The sequence below is a fragment of the Schistocerca gregaria genome, chromosome 11 (assembly GCF_023897955.1).
Source record: "Schistocerca gregaria isolate iqSchGreg1 chromosome 11, iqSchGreg1.2, whole genome shotgun sequence".
Taxonomy (NCBI): Eukaryota; Metazoa; Arthropoda; class Insecta; order Orthoptera; family Acrididae; genus Schistocerca; species Schistocerca gregaria.
The window spans coordinates 104,992,056-105,005,476 of NC_064930.1; the positions used below are offsets into that span (position 1 = coordinate 104,992,056).

General features: G+C 43.8%; 1 protein-coding gene and 1 pseudogene across 1 annotated transcript in view; one reads left to right on the forward strand and one right to left on the reverse strand.

Moving 5' to 3' along the window:
- LOC126295441 (uncharacterized) overlaps positions 1–13,421 on the reverse strand; it is a 97,683-nt gene that overhangs the window by 10,640 nt on the left and 73,622 nt on the right. The window contains exons 6-7 of the mRNA XM_049987939.1: positions 10,291–10,422; positions 2,328–2,500 (exon numbers count right to left, since the gene is read on the reverse strand). Coding sequence (XP_049843896.1) covers positions 2,328–2,500; positions 10,291–10,422 — 305 coding nt within the window. The remainder of the gene's footprint in view (positions 1–2,327; positions 2,501–10,290; positions 10,423–13,421) is intronic.
- LOC126295577 (5S ribosomal RNA) lies at positions 12,643–12,760 on the forward strand (annotated as a pseudogene).

Genomic DNA, 13,421 nt, shown 5'->3' on the forward strand with positions numbered 1-13,421 from the left:
AGATTTCAATCACATAACTTCAATAAGAAAAAGGTTTCTCGCATGTCGAAAATGTGGTAATGTTGTGTGAAAATGCATTTTTGTAAACCATCCGTATATCTTCTAATAATTTGTTGTTACACAGATAAAACAAAAATCAAAACATAGTGTTCCTCTTCTGGAGTACATTGACATAGTTTCTATATTTATGAAGTGAATAATTTGCCTAATTGTGCGAGCTGGATGGAATGTAAGATTACGTGGGTGGCAACTTTATCCTGCATTTCTGCATGCTCTTGCCGAATTGTCAATCCTAAAGTAATTTTGGACAGACCATATGAATCTGGCCATTTATGCTGTTACTTAAAGAGTTACATATTTGATTGATGTATCTTCAAGCGCAATACATGCTAAAAGATTTATTTTTCATATTTACTTTATTTCTTTGATAGATTACAAATTTTAAAATAATGATAACAGAAAGTGTAAGTATCCTCCCAAGAAAAAAGATACAAGATGAGCTTTTGAGCAATTTGTTCCTTTTGAACTTTCAAACCTTCTTGCTCACTCAACGGAAGTGATGTATATGTCCATAATTTCTGATCTCTACCACATTCAGGCAACGAACATTTGAACCTAGGCTGGGATTCGAACCCGGGTCTTCTGCTTACTAGGCAGATGCGTTAACCATCTATGCCACTTGGTGCCGTGGTTAGACACAACTGCACAGACTATCCAAGCATGCTTCCCCCCTTAATCCAAATTCTGATTTGATCACTCAGTGCAGATCACTCTTCACCCGACACTGTGCAGGACTTCACATTATGCGAGAAGCAAAACATGTAAAAAGGGCTAGGGGACGCTGCTTTGGTAATGTGCGGCAAATGGGTATTTGGACTGAGGGGGGAGGTATCCTTCAGTAGTATGTGCAGTTTTCACTGACCACTGTGTCAAGGTGGCATATATGATTAACACATCTACCATGCAAGTGGGAGGTCCAGGTTCAAATCCCTGCCTTGGTACAATGAATTCGTGCCAAGGAATTCTTTCATTCTCTGAATGAGATAGATTGCCATTTGCGACAGCAGCTGTTATGTTCGCTTACGTTTCTTACGAAATAATTCTTGAAACTGAAATCTTTCGAAATAATTCTATAAACTGACAACAGAAGGCAGCACTAATCAAGGGACAAATAGCAAGACATCCATACAATGTTCTCATGTGAAATCAGTCCAGTTTTTTAGCAATGTATGATTCACACATTGAGAAAATCACGGCCTGACCTATGCTAGGGTGAGGTCTCCTTAACACAAAGTTGTGACCCAAGCTACAACTACATAGATACTCCGCAATCCAACATAAGATACATGGCAGAGAGTACTCTGCTTCCCTGTGAGGGGAAAAATGACCATCTATATGCCTCTGTAAGAGCCATAATTTCTCGTATCTTATCTTCGTGGTCCTAATGTGAAATGTATGTTAGAGGCAGTAGAATGATTCTGAAGTCACCTTCAAATTCCAACTCTCAAAAATTTCTCAATAGTGTTCCTCAAAAAGAATGTTGCCTTCCCTCCTGGGATTTCGATTTGAGTTCCCAAAGTGTGTCCGTAACACTTGCTTGTTGTTCAACCCTACCAGTAAAAAATGTGGTAGCCCATCTCTGAATTGTTTTGATGTCTTCCTTTAATCAAATCTGGTATGAATCCCAAACACTCGAACAGTACTCAACTATAGGTTGCACTAGCATCCTATAGGTAGTCTCCTTTACAGGTGAATCACACTTTCCTAGAATTCTCCCAATAAACCGATGTCAACCATTCGCCATCTCTAATATAATCCTTATACATTTGTTTCATATCATATCGCTTTGCAGTGATATACACAGATATGTAAAAGATGTGACTGTGTGAAGCAGGATGCTACTACACTCAAGCTAGGCCTGCAAAATATAAACATAGCAACTTTGAAAGTTGGTCTGAAAATCAGTATAGTATGTCTCATATAAAATGCAATAACTATTGCTAAAAATTGGGGTTGCTCAGCAGCAACGAAGATGTGCATATTGAGAGTTACTGGGGCAGACAGAACAAGCAAGTGTTTCAGTGAAGAGAGTGAACTTGAAGCTGTTAACTCTGATTGTAAGGGCGATTCCAAGAAACGTAGCTGGGCGACGGGGTGACAGGTGGACTGCGGAAGTTCTCTGCTGAATTTCAAAAAAATGAGAAAAGACTATAATGACAGCCTGATGGGAGGTGTGTTTTGTGAAGCCAGAAAACAACATTTGGACTTCAATGGGCCAGCCCAGTAAGACTAGGAAGAAATGCAGAACATGAGTGAACATGGCTTACTTCTCCTGGATGTCACGCAGAACCTCTTTCTCTGCGGGAGTCAGCCCGTCGCGCAGGATCTGCAGGTTGGACTGCAGTTCTCGCACACTGTTGACGCCGACGAGGTGTGTCGCCTGCCCCTCGCGCGTCAGGGCATGGTGCACCGCCAGCCGCGCGAGCTCCACTCCCTTCTCCTGTGTCAAGAAACAGAATTGCCTCAGTCATTTCAGAATAGTGTATTCAATCCTAAATTTAGTGCAGGACCTGTTGTTGTTGTTGTTGTTGTTGTTGTGTTGTTGTGGTCTTGAGTACATGAGACTGTTTTGTTGCAGCTCTCCATGCTACTCTATCCTGTGCAAGCCTCTTCATCTCCCAGTACCTGCTGCAACCTACATCCTTCCTAACCTGTGTAGTGTATTCATCTCTTGGTCTCCTGCTACGATTTTTACCCTCCACGCTGCCCTCCAGTACTAAATTGGTGATCCCTTGATGCCTCAGAACATGTCCTACCAACCGATCCCTTCTTCTGGTCAAGTTGTGCCACAAACACCTCTTCTCCCCAATCCTATTCAATACCTCCTCATTAGTTACATGATCTATCCATCTTATCTTCAGCATTCTTCTGCAGCACCACATTTCGAAAGCTTCTATTCTCTTCTTGTCCAAACTAATTATCGTCCATGTTTCACTTCCATACATGGCTACACTCCATACAAATACTTTCAGAAACGACTTCCTGATACATAAATCTATACTCGATGTTAACAAATTTCTCTTCTTCAGAAACGCTTTCCTTGCCATTGCCAGTCTACATTTTATATCCTCTCTACTTCGACCATCATCAGTTATTTTGCTCCCCAAATAGCAAAAGTCCTTTACTCATTTCCTAATCTGATTCCCACAGCATCACCCGACTTAATTCGACTACATTCCATTATCTTCGTTTTGCTTTTGTTGATTTTCATCTTATATCCTCCTTTCAAGACACTGTCCATTCCATTCAACTGCTCTTACAAGTCCATTGCTGTCTCTGACAGAATTACGATGTCATCAGCGAACCTCAAAGTTTTTATTTCTTCTCCGTGGATTTTAATACCTACTCCGAACTTTTCTTTTGTTTCCTTCACTGCTTGCTCAATATACAGATTGACCTACACGTGGACCTGATACATATGTATTTCTCAAATCTATGGCGTGTCTTTTCAGTTTTTAGCATCAAGAAGTTGTAACAATGGAAAATTGTACTGAAATGCAGGAGGATCTGCAACGAATTGACACATGGTGCAGGGAATGGCAAATGAATCTCAATGTAGACTAGTGTAATGTGCTGTGAATACACAGAAAGAAAGATCCTTTATCATTTAGCTACAATATAGCTGGTCAGCAACTGGAAGCAGTTACTTCCGAGAATTATCTGGGAGTAGGCATTAGGAGTGATTTAAACTGGAATGATCATATAAAGTTGATTGTCGGTAAAGCTGATGCCAGACTGAGATTCATTGGAAGAATCCTTGGGCAATGCAATCCGAAAACAAAGGAAGTAGGTTACAGTACACTTGTTTGCCCACTGCTTGAATATTGCTCACCAGTGTGGGATCCGTACCAGATAGGGTTGATAGAAGAGATAGAGAAGATCTAACGGAGAGCAGTGTGCTTCGTTACAGGATCATTTAGTAATTGCAAAAGCATTACGGAGATGATAGATAAACTTCAGTAGAAGACTCTGCAGGAGAGACACTCAGTAGCTCGGTACAGGCTTTTGTTGAAGTTTCGAGAACATACCTTCACCGAGGAGTCAAACAGTATATTGCTCCCTCCTACGTATATCTCGAGAAGAGAAAATGAGGATAAAATCAGAGAGATTGGAGCCCACACAGAAGCATACCAACAATCTTTCTTTCCACGAACAATACGAGACTGGAATAGAAGGGAGAACTGATAGAGATACTCAAAGTACCCTCCGCCACAAACTGTCAGGTGGCTTGCGAAGTATGGATGTAGATGCAGATGTAGATTTTTGTACGATTTAGAGTAGGAAACTGACACTTTTGGTTACTAACTTTAGGATTTTGCTTTTCATAATCAGTACAGTTAATATGCTGGCCACTCCATAACAGGTATAGCTAATAATTTAAAAGACCTACACAAAGAAATAAAGTGCTGGACCTTATAAATTCTGGAATGGACTGAAATTATGCAGAATCTGAAGCTATAGCCCCAACACACCCTTAACACTCAGGTGGGGTTAAGACATTGCAGTACACTGTTAAACTTTGCTGGCCTTTTGAGGACATAATGTCACAGTTTGACTGCTCGGTTATTCGTCCTGGGCTTGTTTTATATGTCCTTGCGTCTGGTCTATTTGGTTTTAACAATTTTCACACTGAAGTATTTTATAGTTTATATGGTTATGCTGTGTAAAACAGGCCTCAACCATTCCTTCGATATTTGGATGTGCACGAAAATTTTTGTAACTTCCCTGCTATGTGTACGGTGATGTTACTGCCCTCGTGACACACACGAGTGGTGTGGCTCCGCAGAGTGAGGCGGTTGGAGGGTTGCTGTCTGATGCTTCCTTGTATGAGATGAGTTTTCTTAACCGTGGGCTTTGAGTGTTGCTATCTGGGGCTTTTATTTTTACTTGTCTTCTTATTTTGTCCTTTTCGCTGTAGGTAAATGTACTTTTAACACATCAGTTTTTCAACTGGTCAATCTTGACACCCTGCTTCTTGAGGGTATTGATATTTTATTTTGAGAAGGTTTAGCCCCCCTGCTTCCCATGTCAGAGCTTAAATGTTTTACTGGCAAGTGAGTATTTCACATTGGTTGTCAAAGCACATACATTATTGGGATAGGTATCTACCACTATAAATTCCAGGATGGAGTGAAACAATAGTATACACTAGTAGCCATTAAAATTGCTACACCACGAAGATGACGTGCTACTGACAGGAAGAAGATGCTGAGATATACAAATGATTAGCTTTTCAGAGCATTCACACAAGGTTGGCGCTGATGGCGACACCTACAACGTGCTGACATGAGGAAAGTTTCCAACCGATTTCTGATACACAAACAGCATTTGACCAGCGTAGCCTGGTGAAACGTTGTTGTGATGCTTCGTGTAAGCAGGAGAAATGCGTACCGTCACGTTTCCGACTTTGATAAAGGTCGGATTGTAGCCTATAGTGATTGCAGTTTATCATATCGCGACATTGCTGCTCGCCTTGGTCGAGATTCAATGACTGTTAGCAGAATATGGAATCGGTGTGTTCAGGAGGGTAATACGGAACACCTTGCTGGATCCCAATGGCCTCGTATCACTAGCAGTTGAGATGACAGGCACCTTATCCACATGGCTGTAACAGATCGTGCAGCCACGTCTCGATCCCTGAGTCAACATTGAAAGCGGGTATTCGTCATCGCCGTACTGGCGTATCACCCAGCGTGATGGTATGGGGTGCCATTTGTTACACGTCTCGGTCACCTCTTGTTCGCATTGACGGCACTTTGAACAGTGGACGTTACATTTCAGATGTGTTATGGCCCGTGGCTCTACCCTTCATTCGATCCCTGCGAAGCCCTACATTTCAGCAGGATAATGCACGACCGCTTGTTGCAGGTCCCGTACGGCCCTTTCTGGATACAGAAAATGTTCAACTGCTGCCCTGGCAGCACATTCTCCAGATCTCTCACCAATTGAAAACATCTGGTCAGTGGTGGCCGAGCAACTGGCTCGCCACAAAACGCCAGTCACTACTCTTGATGAACTGTGATATCATGTTGAGGCTGCATGGGCAGCTGTACCTGTACATGCCATCCAAGCTCTGTTTGACTCAATGCCCAGGTGTGTCAAGGGCATTATGACGGCCAGAGGTGGTTGTTCTGGGTACTGACTTCTCAGGATCTATGGGTACTGTTTTCTCAGGATCTATCCACCCAAAATTGCGTGCAAATGAAATCACATGTCAGTTCTAGTATAATATATTTGTCCAATGAATACCCGTTGATCATTTGCATTTCTTCTTTGTGTAGCAATTTTAATGGCCAGTAATGTAAAAAGGATAGTTGCTACTCACCATGTAATGGAGAGGCTGAGTTCCAGATAGGCACAACAAAAAGACTGTAGGAAAGCGACCTTTCAGGCAACAAGACGTTCATCAAAATTAGACACACACATGATCACAGTCTCTGACAGATGAAGACAGACTGCAAGCAGCAGTGCATGATGGGAGAGGCAACTGGGTGGTGGGGATAAGGAGGAGGCCAGAGAGGGCAGGGGGAGGAAAGCAGTGTAGGGGTGGGGGATGGAGTGCTGCTTGTGGGACATACAGGGATGAGATGAGAGAGGGTAGGGCAGCTAGATGCAGTTCGGAAGTCAGACAGAGGGTGGGATGTGGGTAGTGGAGAAGGAGGAAAGTAAGAGGACTGATGGTGCGATGGCAGAACAGAGAACTGCGTAGAGCTGGAATGGGAACAGGGAAGGGACAAGATGGGTAAGAACAATGCCTAATGAAGGTTGAGGGCAGGAGGGTTATGGGAGCATATGACATAATGCAGGGAGAGCCCCACCTGTGCCATTCAGAAAAGCTGGTCTTTGGGGAAGGATCCAGATAGCACAGGCTGTGGAGTAGTCACTGAAATGAAGAACATCGTGTTGGGCAGAATGCTCAGCAATGGGGTGGTCCAGCTCTTTGTTGGCCACAGTTTGTCAGTGGCCATTTGCACGGACATACAGCTTGTCCTGTGTAGAATACAGCACAGTGGTTGCTGCTTAGCTTGTAGATCGTATGACTGCTTTCAAAGTTAGCTCTGCTTTTAATGGGATAGGTGATACATGTGACCGGACTGGAGAAGGTGGTGGTGGTGGTGGTGGTGGGAGGATGTATGGGACAGGTTTTGCATCTGGGTCTACTACAGGGGTATGAGTCATGAGGCAAGTGATTGGAAGCAGGGATGAGGACATTGTGTAGGTTCAGTGGGTGGTGGAATACCACTGTGAGAGGGGTAGGAAGAATAGTGGGTAGAACATTTTTCGTTTCAGGGCACAGCGAGAGGTAGTCAAAACCCTGGTGGAGAATGTGATTCAGCTGCTCCAGTCCTGGGTGGTACTGAGTCATGAGGGAAATGCTCGTCTATGGCTGGACATTGGGACTTTGGGGGGTGGCAGGTGACTGGAGAGATAAAGCATGGGAGAGTTGTTTTTGTGCAAAGTTGGGAGGGTAAAATACTATCCCTTCCCCTTTCCCACCCCATGCATTCAAGCCTGAGATGCTGTGTGTGTGTGTGTGTCTTTTACTGATGAAGGTTGTGGTAAAAGCTATATGTGAGTGTCTTAACTGTGCCCGTCTGCAGCTTGACATGTTTTCTTTACAGTATGTAGCTACCTGTTTTTTCCTACATTGTTGATATTCTTACCTGGAGTTTCCATTGTCTGTTATATTAACATTTTTGTACTGAATTTTAATTTATTACTAATATGTGTACTTGAATTATTGTGCCATTAGTGAATAAAAATAAAATGTTATTCTTATTAAAAATTGTGATTGATATTTATCAATTAATATTTAAAATGAATAATAAATATGAAGTTCAAATAAAAATAGATAAATAAAAATGCTTTCAAGATGTCTCACACTTCTGACTTTGCAACTTGTAAATTAGAACACTGCACATTCAGCCAGTGGTAATTCTGTTAACAAGGAGCTTGAAATGTTTTACATTTTTCTACATGACATTGTTTGGAAAGTTTTTTTAGATATATACAAGGTGTCTGTTCTTTTGGACAAGTCGGAAAGAACAAACACAATTTTGATGCAGTAGCCATTATGGATTATGATGTAAAGGAGTTACAGATGTTGTCTGTGAGCGGGCATTGATTGAAATCAATGGGGAGTGTTGAAAATTTGTGCCCATTCACAGCCAACATATGTAATTCCTTTGCGTCTTAATTCACAATGGCTGCTGGATCAAAATTGTGTCTGTTCTTTCAGACATGTCTGAACGAACAGACACCACACAGTCCTTCAATTCCTTTGCTCTTTTTTGAGAAGTGTGTTGCACTGATTTACAAAACTGATGTAAGGAGGCTCACCTTGGTATTTAAGAAAGAAAGACTAAGAGAGCCAGCTTTATAAGATCTTGTTGTAAGACTTACTCTCTGTCATATTATCTATGATAGCTTTATTTAGATTATACACTCCTGGAAATGGAAAAAAGAACACATTGACACAGGTGTGTCAGACCCACCATACTTGCTCCGGACACTGCGAGAGGGCTGTACAAGCAGTGATCACACGCATGGCACAGCGGACACACTAGGAACCGCGGTGTTGGCCGTCGAATGGCGCTAGCTGCGCAGCATTTGTGCACCCCCTCCGTCAGTGTCAGCCAGTTTGCCGTGGCATACGGATCTCCATCGCAGTCTTTAACACTGGTAGCATGCCGCGACAGCGTGGACGTGAACCGTATGTGCAGTTGACGGACTTTGAGCGAGGGCGTATTGTGGGCATGCGGGAGGCCGGGTGGACGTACCGCTGAATTGCTCAACACGTGGGGCGTGAGGTCTCCACAGTACATCGATGTTGTCGCCAGTGGTCGGCGGAAGGTGCACGTGCCCGTCGACCTGGGACCGGACGCAGCAACGCACGGATGCACGCCAAGACTGTAGGATCCTACGCAGTGCCGTAGGGGACCCCACCGCCACTTACCAGCAAATTAGGGACACTGTTGCTCGTGGGGTATCGGCGAGGACCATTCGCAACCGTCTCCATGAAGCTGGGCTACGGTCCCGCACACCGTTAGGCCGTCTTCCGCTCACGCCCCAACATCGTGCAGCCCGCCTCCAGTGGTGTCGCGACAGGCGTGAATGGAGAGACGAATGGAGACGTGTCGTCTTCAGCGATGAGAGTCGCTTCTGCCTTGGTGCCAGTGATGGTCGTATGCATGTTTGGCGCCGTGCAGGTGAGCGCCACAATCAGGACTGCATACGACCGAGGCACACAGGGCCAACACCCGGCATCATGGTGTGGGGAGCGATCTCCTACACTGTCCGTACACCTCTGGTGATCGTCGAGGGGACACTGAATAGTGCACGGTAAATCCAAACCGTCATCAAACCCATCGTTCTACCATTCCTAGACCGGCAAGGGAACTTGCTGTTCCAACAGGACAATGCACGTCCGCATGTATCCCGTGCCACCCAACGTGCTCTAGAAGGTGTAAGTCAACTACCCTGGCTAGCAAGATCTCCGGATCTGTCCCCCATTGAGCATGTTTGGGACTGGATGAAGTGTCGTCTCACGCGGTGTGCACGTCCAGCACGAACGCTGGTCCAACTGAGGTGCCAGGTGGAAATGGCATGGCAAGCCGTTCCACAGGACTACATCCAGCATCTCTACGATCGTCTCCATGGGAGAATAGCAGCCTGCATTGCTGCGAAAGGTGGATATACACTGTACTAGTGGCGACATTTTGCATGCTCTGTTGCCTGTGTCTATGTGCCTGTGGTTCTGTCAGTGTGATCATGTGATGTATCTGACCCCAGGAATGTGTCAATAAAGTTTCCCCTTCCTGGGACAATGAATTCACGGTGTTCTTATTTCAATTTCCAGGAGTGTATAACAAGTTTCAAGTGTTTAAACAAACAGGCACTACTCTCGAATCCTAGTGCACAAATACTTTGAGCTCTTACTCTGCACCCTGCACCTTGTACCTTTCACCTCTAAGCCCTGTATGTCTTATCTTCCACCCTGCAACTCTTACTCTGAACCTTTTACTAATTACTCTGTACCTTTTACCATCAGCCTTTTCCGATCACCCTTTACTCTGCTCCCCTCAACCTGCACCTCTTACACTACATCCTGCCCCCTCTCACTCTGCATCATGCACCTTTTACTGTAAACCTTGTACCTTTTACCCTGCGCACTTCTCTACCCTGCCAGTAACTTGTGTATCACTTTCATGCTGGCTTCTTCACACCCACCTTGCAGTAGTTGCCTACTGCCCGGCAGGCCTCCTTCAGCTCCTGGGGTGCCGGGTGCCACGGCGCTGGACCTCTGTTGCTCAGGAGACCCATCGCCACACCCGCTGCACAGATCACGCCCACGCCCTTCTCCTGCACAAGGGATTAAACCATGCCACTTCATTCACTTACATACTGCATTCCATAAATCCCATCAAGAAGGAAAGCCTTCAGGGATGTGGAATGTGTCGAGGCGGACATTAATAGGCAGAAGTGTCCACTGCCGGCAACTTCTCTAAACTATACTATAGTTCAAAACAAAGATTCCAAGACTTACCAAGCGGGAAAGTGCCGGCAGACAGGCACATGAACAAAACACACAAACACACACACACAGAATTACGAGCTTTCGCAACTGGCAGTTGCTTCGTCAGGAAAGAGGGAAGGAGAGGGAAAAAAGAAAGGATGTGGGTTTTAAGGGAGAGGGTAAGGAGTCATTCCAATCCCGGGAGCGGAAAGACTTCCCTTAGGGGAAAAAAAGGACAGGTGTACACTCGCGCGCACACACACACACATATCCATCCGCACATACACAGACACAATAGACACTATAGTTCAATTCTTTTATCTTGGCGGCTCGAGCATGCCCGCCCAATTGCGGGAGATTGCTGCGTTGCCAGTTGCACACGGCGCACGCGCCAAGAGAAGCAGCGCCATACTATAGCATAGTATAGCATAGTTTGCAAGCTTACGTTTAGGGGGGAGCGCGCAGTTCGTGAAATAAAGCCACCATGGCCGCATTAACCCTTTCACTGCTACAAAGACGTGCTCCCTGCATTCCGCTCCGTGCGCGATTTTGTCACTGCACTGCTCGCCTGTGCAGACACATCGTGTTCCGACTGTTTTGACACTCTTATCATTCGATTCCACAAAAACTATTTGGCCCAAAAATTATATTTTTACACATTTTCTTGACTGATACCTTCCCCCCATAAATGGCTTAATTTTGTTTCAATGTTCAACACAGTTATTATGCAGCACTAAATATAGTAAACCATTTAAATAAAGCCAAACGTGCCCGGTGTAAATAAAACTTATTACAGTCGCGAAAGACAGAATATTTCCCAATATTACATACGACACCTATGTGGTACTTAAATTAAAAGAGATATTGTTATACAGTAAATTTTGTATGAAATTTACGTATCTTGTCCACATTTCATTCTCAACATTGTGGCAAACTCAAATCGACCATACGGAAAATATACGCTATGGACTTTTACCTCTGAAAACTCTTCAAAATTTCGTGCAATGGTTTACTACATTTAATGCTGCATAATAACTGTGTCGAACATCGAAACAAAATTAAGTCATTTATGGGGGGAAGGTATCAGTCAAGAAGACGTGTAAAAATCAAATTTTTGGGCCTAATAGTTTTTGTGAAATCGAATGATAAGTGTGTCAAAGCAGTGGGAACACCGTGTGTCTGCACAGGCGAGCAGTGCAATGATGACAAAACTGTGCACAGCGCTGAATGCGGGGAGCACGTGTCTGCAGCAGCAAAAGGGTTAATGAAGAGACAAAGCACTAGAAATTTCAAAAAATTGCATTCAAACGAATAAAATTCGTGAAGTATAGCACTTCAATATTGTTTTTAAAATAAAGAAAATATTAATCATCGCACAAGGTTTGAACTCATAAACTTCGGCATCGAAGCCCAACACCTTCACCATTACGCTAACACAACTCGTCTGTCTATAGAACTCCTTAAGAAGTATAAGACGTCACGCAAAATACTGGCAAACACTGTTGGTATGGCTATGAATTACTCACACTTCGTCGAAGTACAATAGGAAATAAACAATTACCGCTGTTCTTTATAGCGAAAAAGCACTTCGTGAGATTGATACAAACACCTTTCCTTGTTATCACCAAAATTAGGAGTCTTATTGCTTGTTTGGTTTAATTAATTAATAGAATATGAAGCAGTTGGTATAAAGAATGCTTTTTCCAAACATTCTATAAAAGAAAGTCTGCTATCAAGACATTGCTTTTGTTCTATTACTTTATTGATGACTGAATGTTTCTAAAACTGAAGACACTCGTCCATGCTCTGCACTACAGTAAAGATCTGGCAACGTCGTTCTCTGTTCAGTGGCTGTCTGTGTTTTGTGAGGTCAGATGCACAGAACAAACCTAAACTCGGCCGCCAACATAAATGACGCGCACTTTAACAACAAATTAAGACTGGTGCTTATCTGCTCATACAGAGTGCCACAAAGAAAGAGAAAAATGTGATTAATAACAAAATATAACTAAGCGGAGGACCATATAATTCAGAACTTAAAATTAAAAAATTTACAAAGAAACTTGAGCAACAGCCTTGCCGCAGTGGAAACACTGGTTCCCGTGAGATCACCAAAGTTAAGCACTGTCAGGCATGGTCGGCACTTGGATAGGTGACCATCCAGGCCGCCATGTGCTGTTGCTATTTTTTGGGGTGCACTTAGCCTCGTGATGCCAATTGAGGAGCTACTAGGCCGAATGGTAGCGGCTTCGGTCAAGAATACCATCATAACGACCCGGAGAGCGGTGTGCTGGCCCCACGCCCCTCCTATCCGCATCCTCCTCTGAGGATGATACGCCGGTCGGATGGCTTGACGATGGAGTACAAAGAAACTTAAACAATCAAAATTAATGGGAGTATCTTGCAAATAGTTCTTAATAAAAACTGGCATCTGACAGGGTGATGTACTGCCCTGTTCTCTTCAAGTGTGTATTAGATAATGTAGCCGGAAAGTGGGAAAACAAATTGGGAAAGAGTTACTGAACAAAGTTCACATTGGACGCTCAGAGAACAGTGTAACGGTCATCTGTCTCGCATTTGCCAATGACCTGTTGATCCTATCGAGAAACAGAGAGACAGTCCCTGATAAACGTTGGAGGAGGTAAAGAAGGACCTCAAGAGCACTGGACTGAATCAGGATGACACCTCTAATTGTTCCCAGTACAGATCACTATGACAGTGGTGAATGGCCTGAGGACTTTATGACAACAGTAACGATTCCATTAAAAAAAAAAAAAAAAGTGGTGAGAACAGGACAATCAGCCTCATTTCACATGCAGCCAAAGTGATGTTAAGAATAATTAAT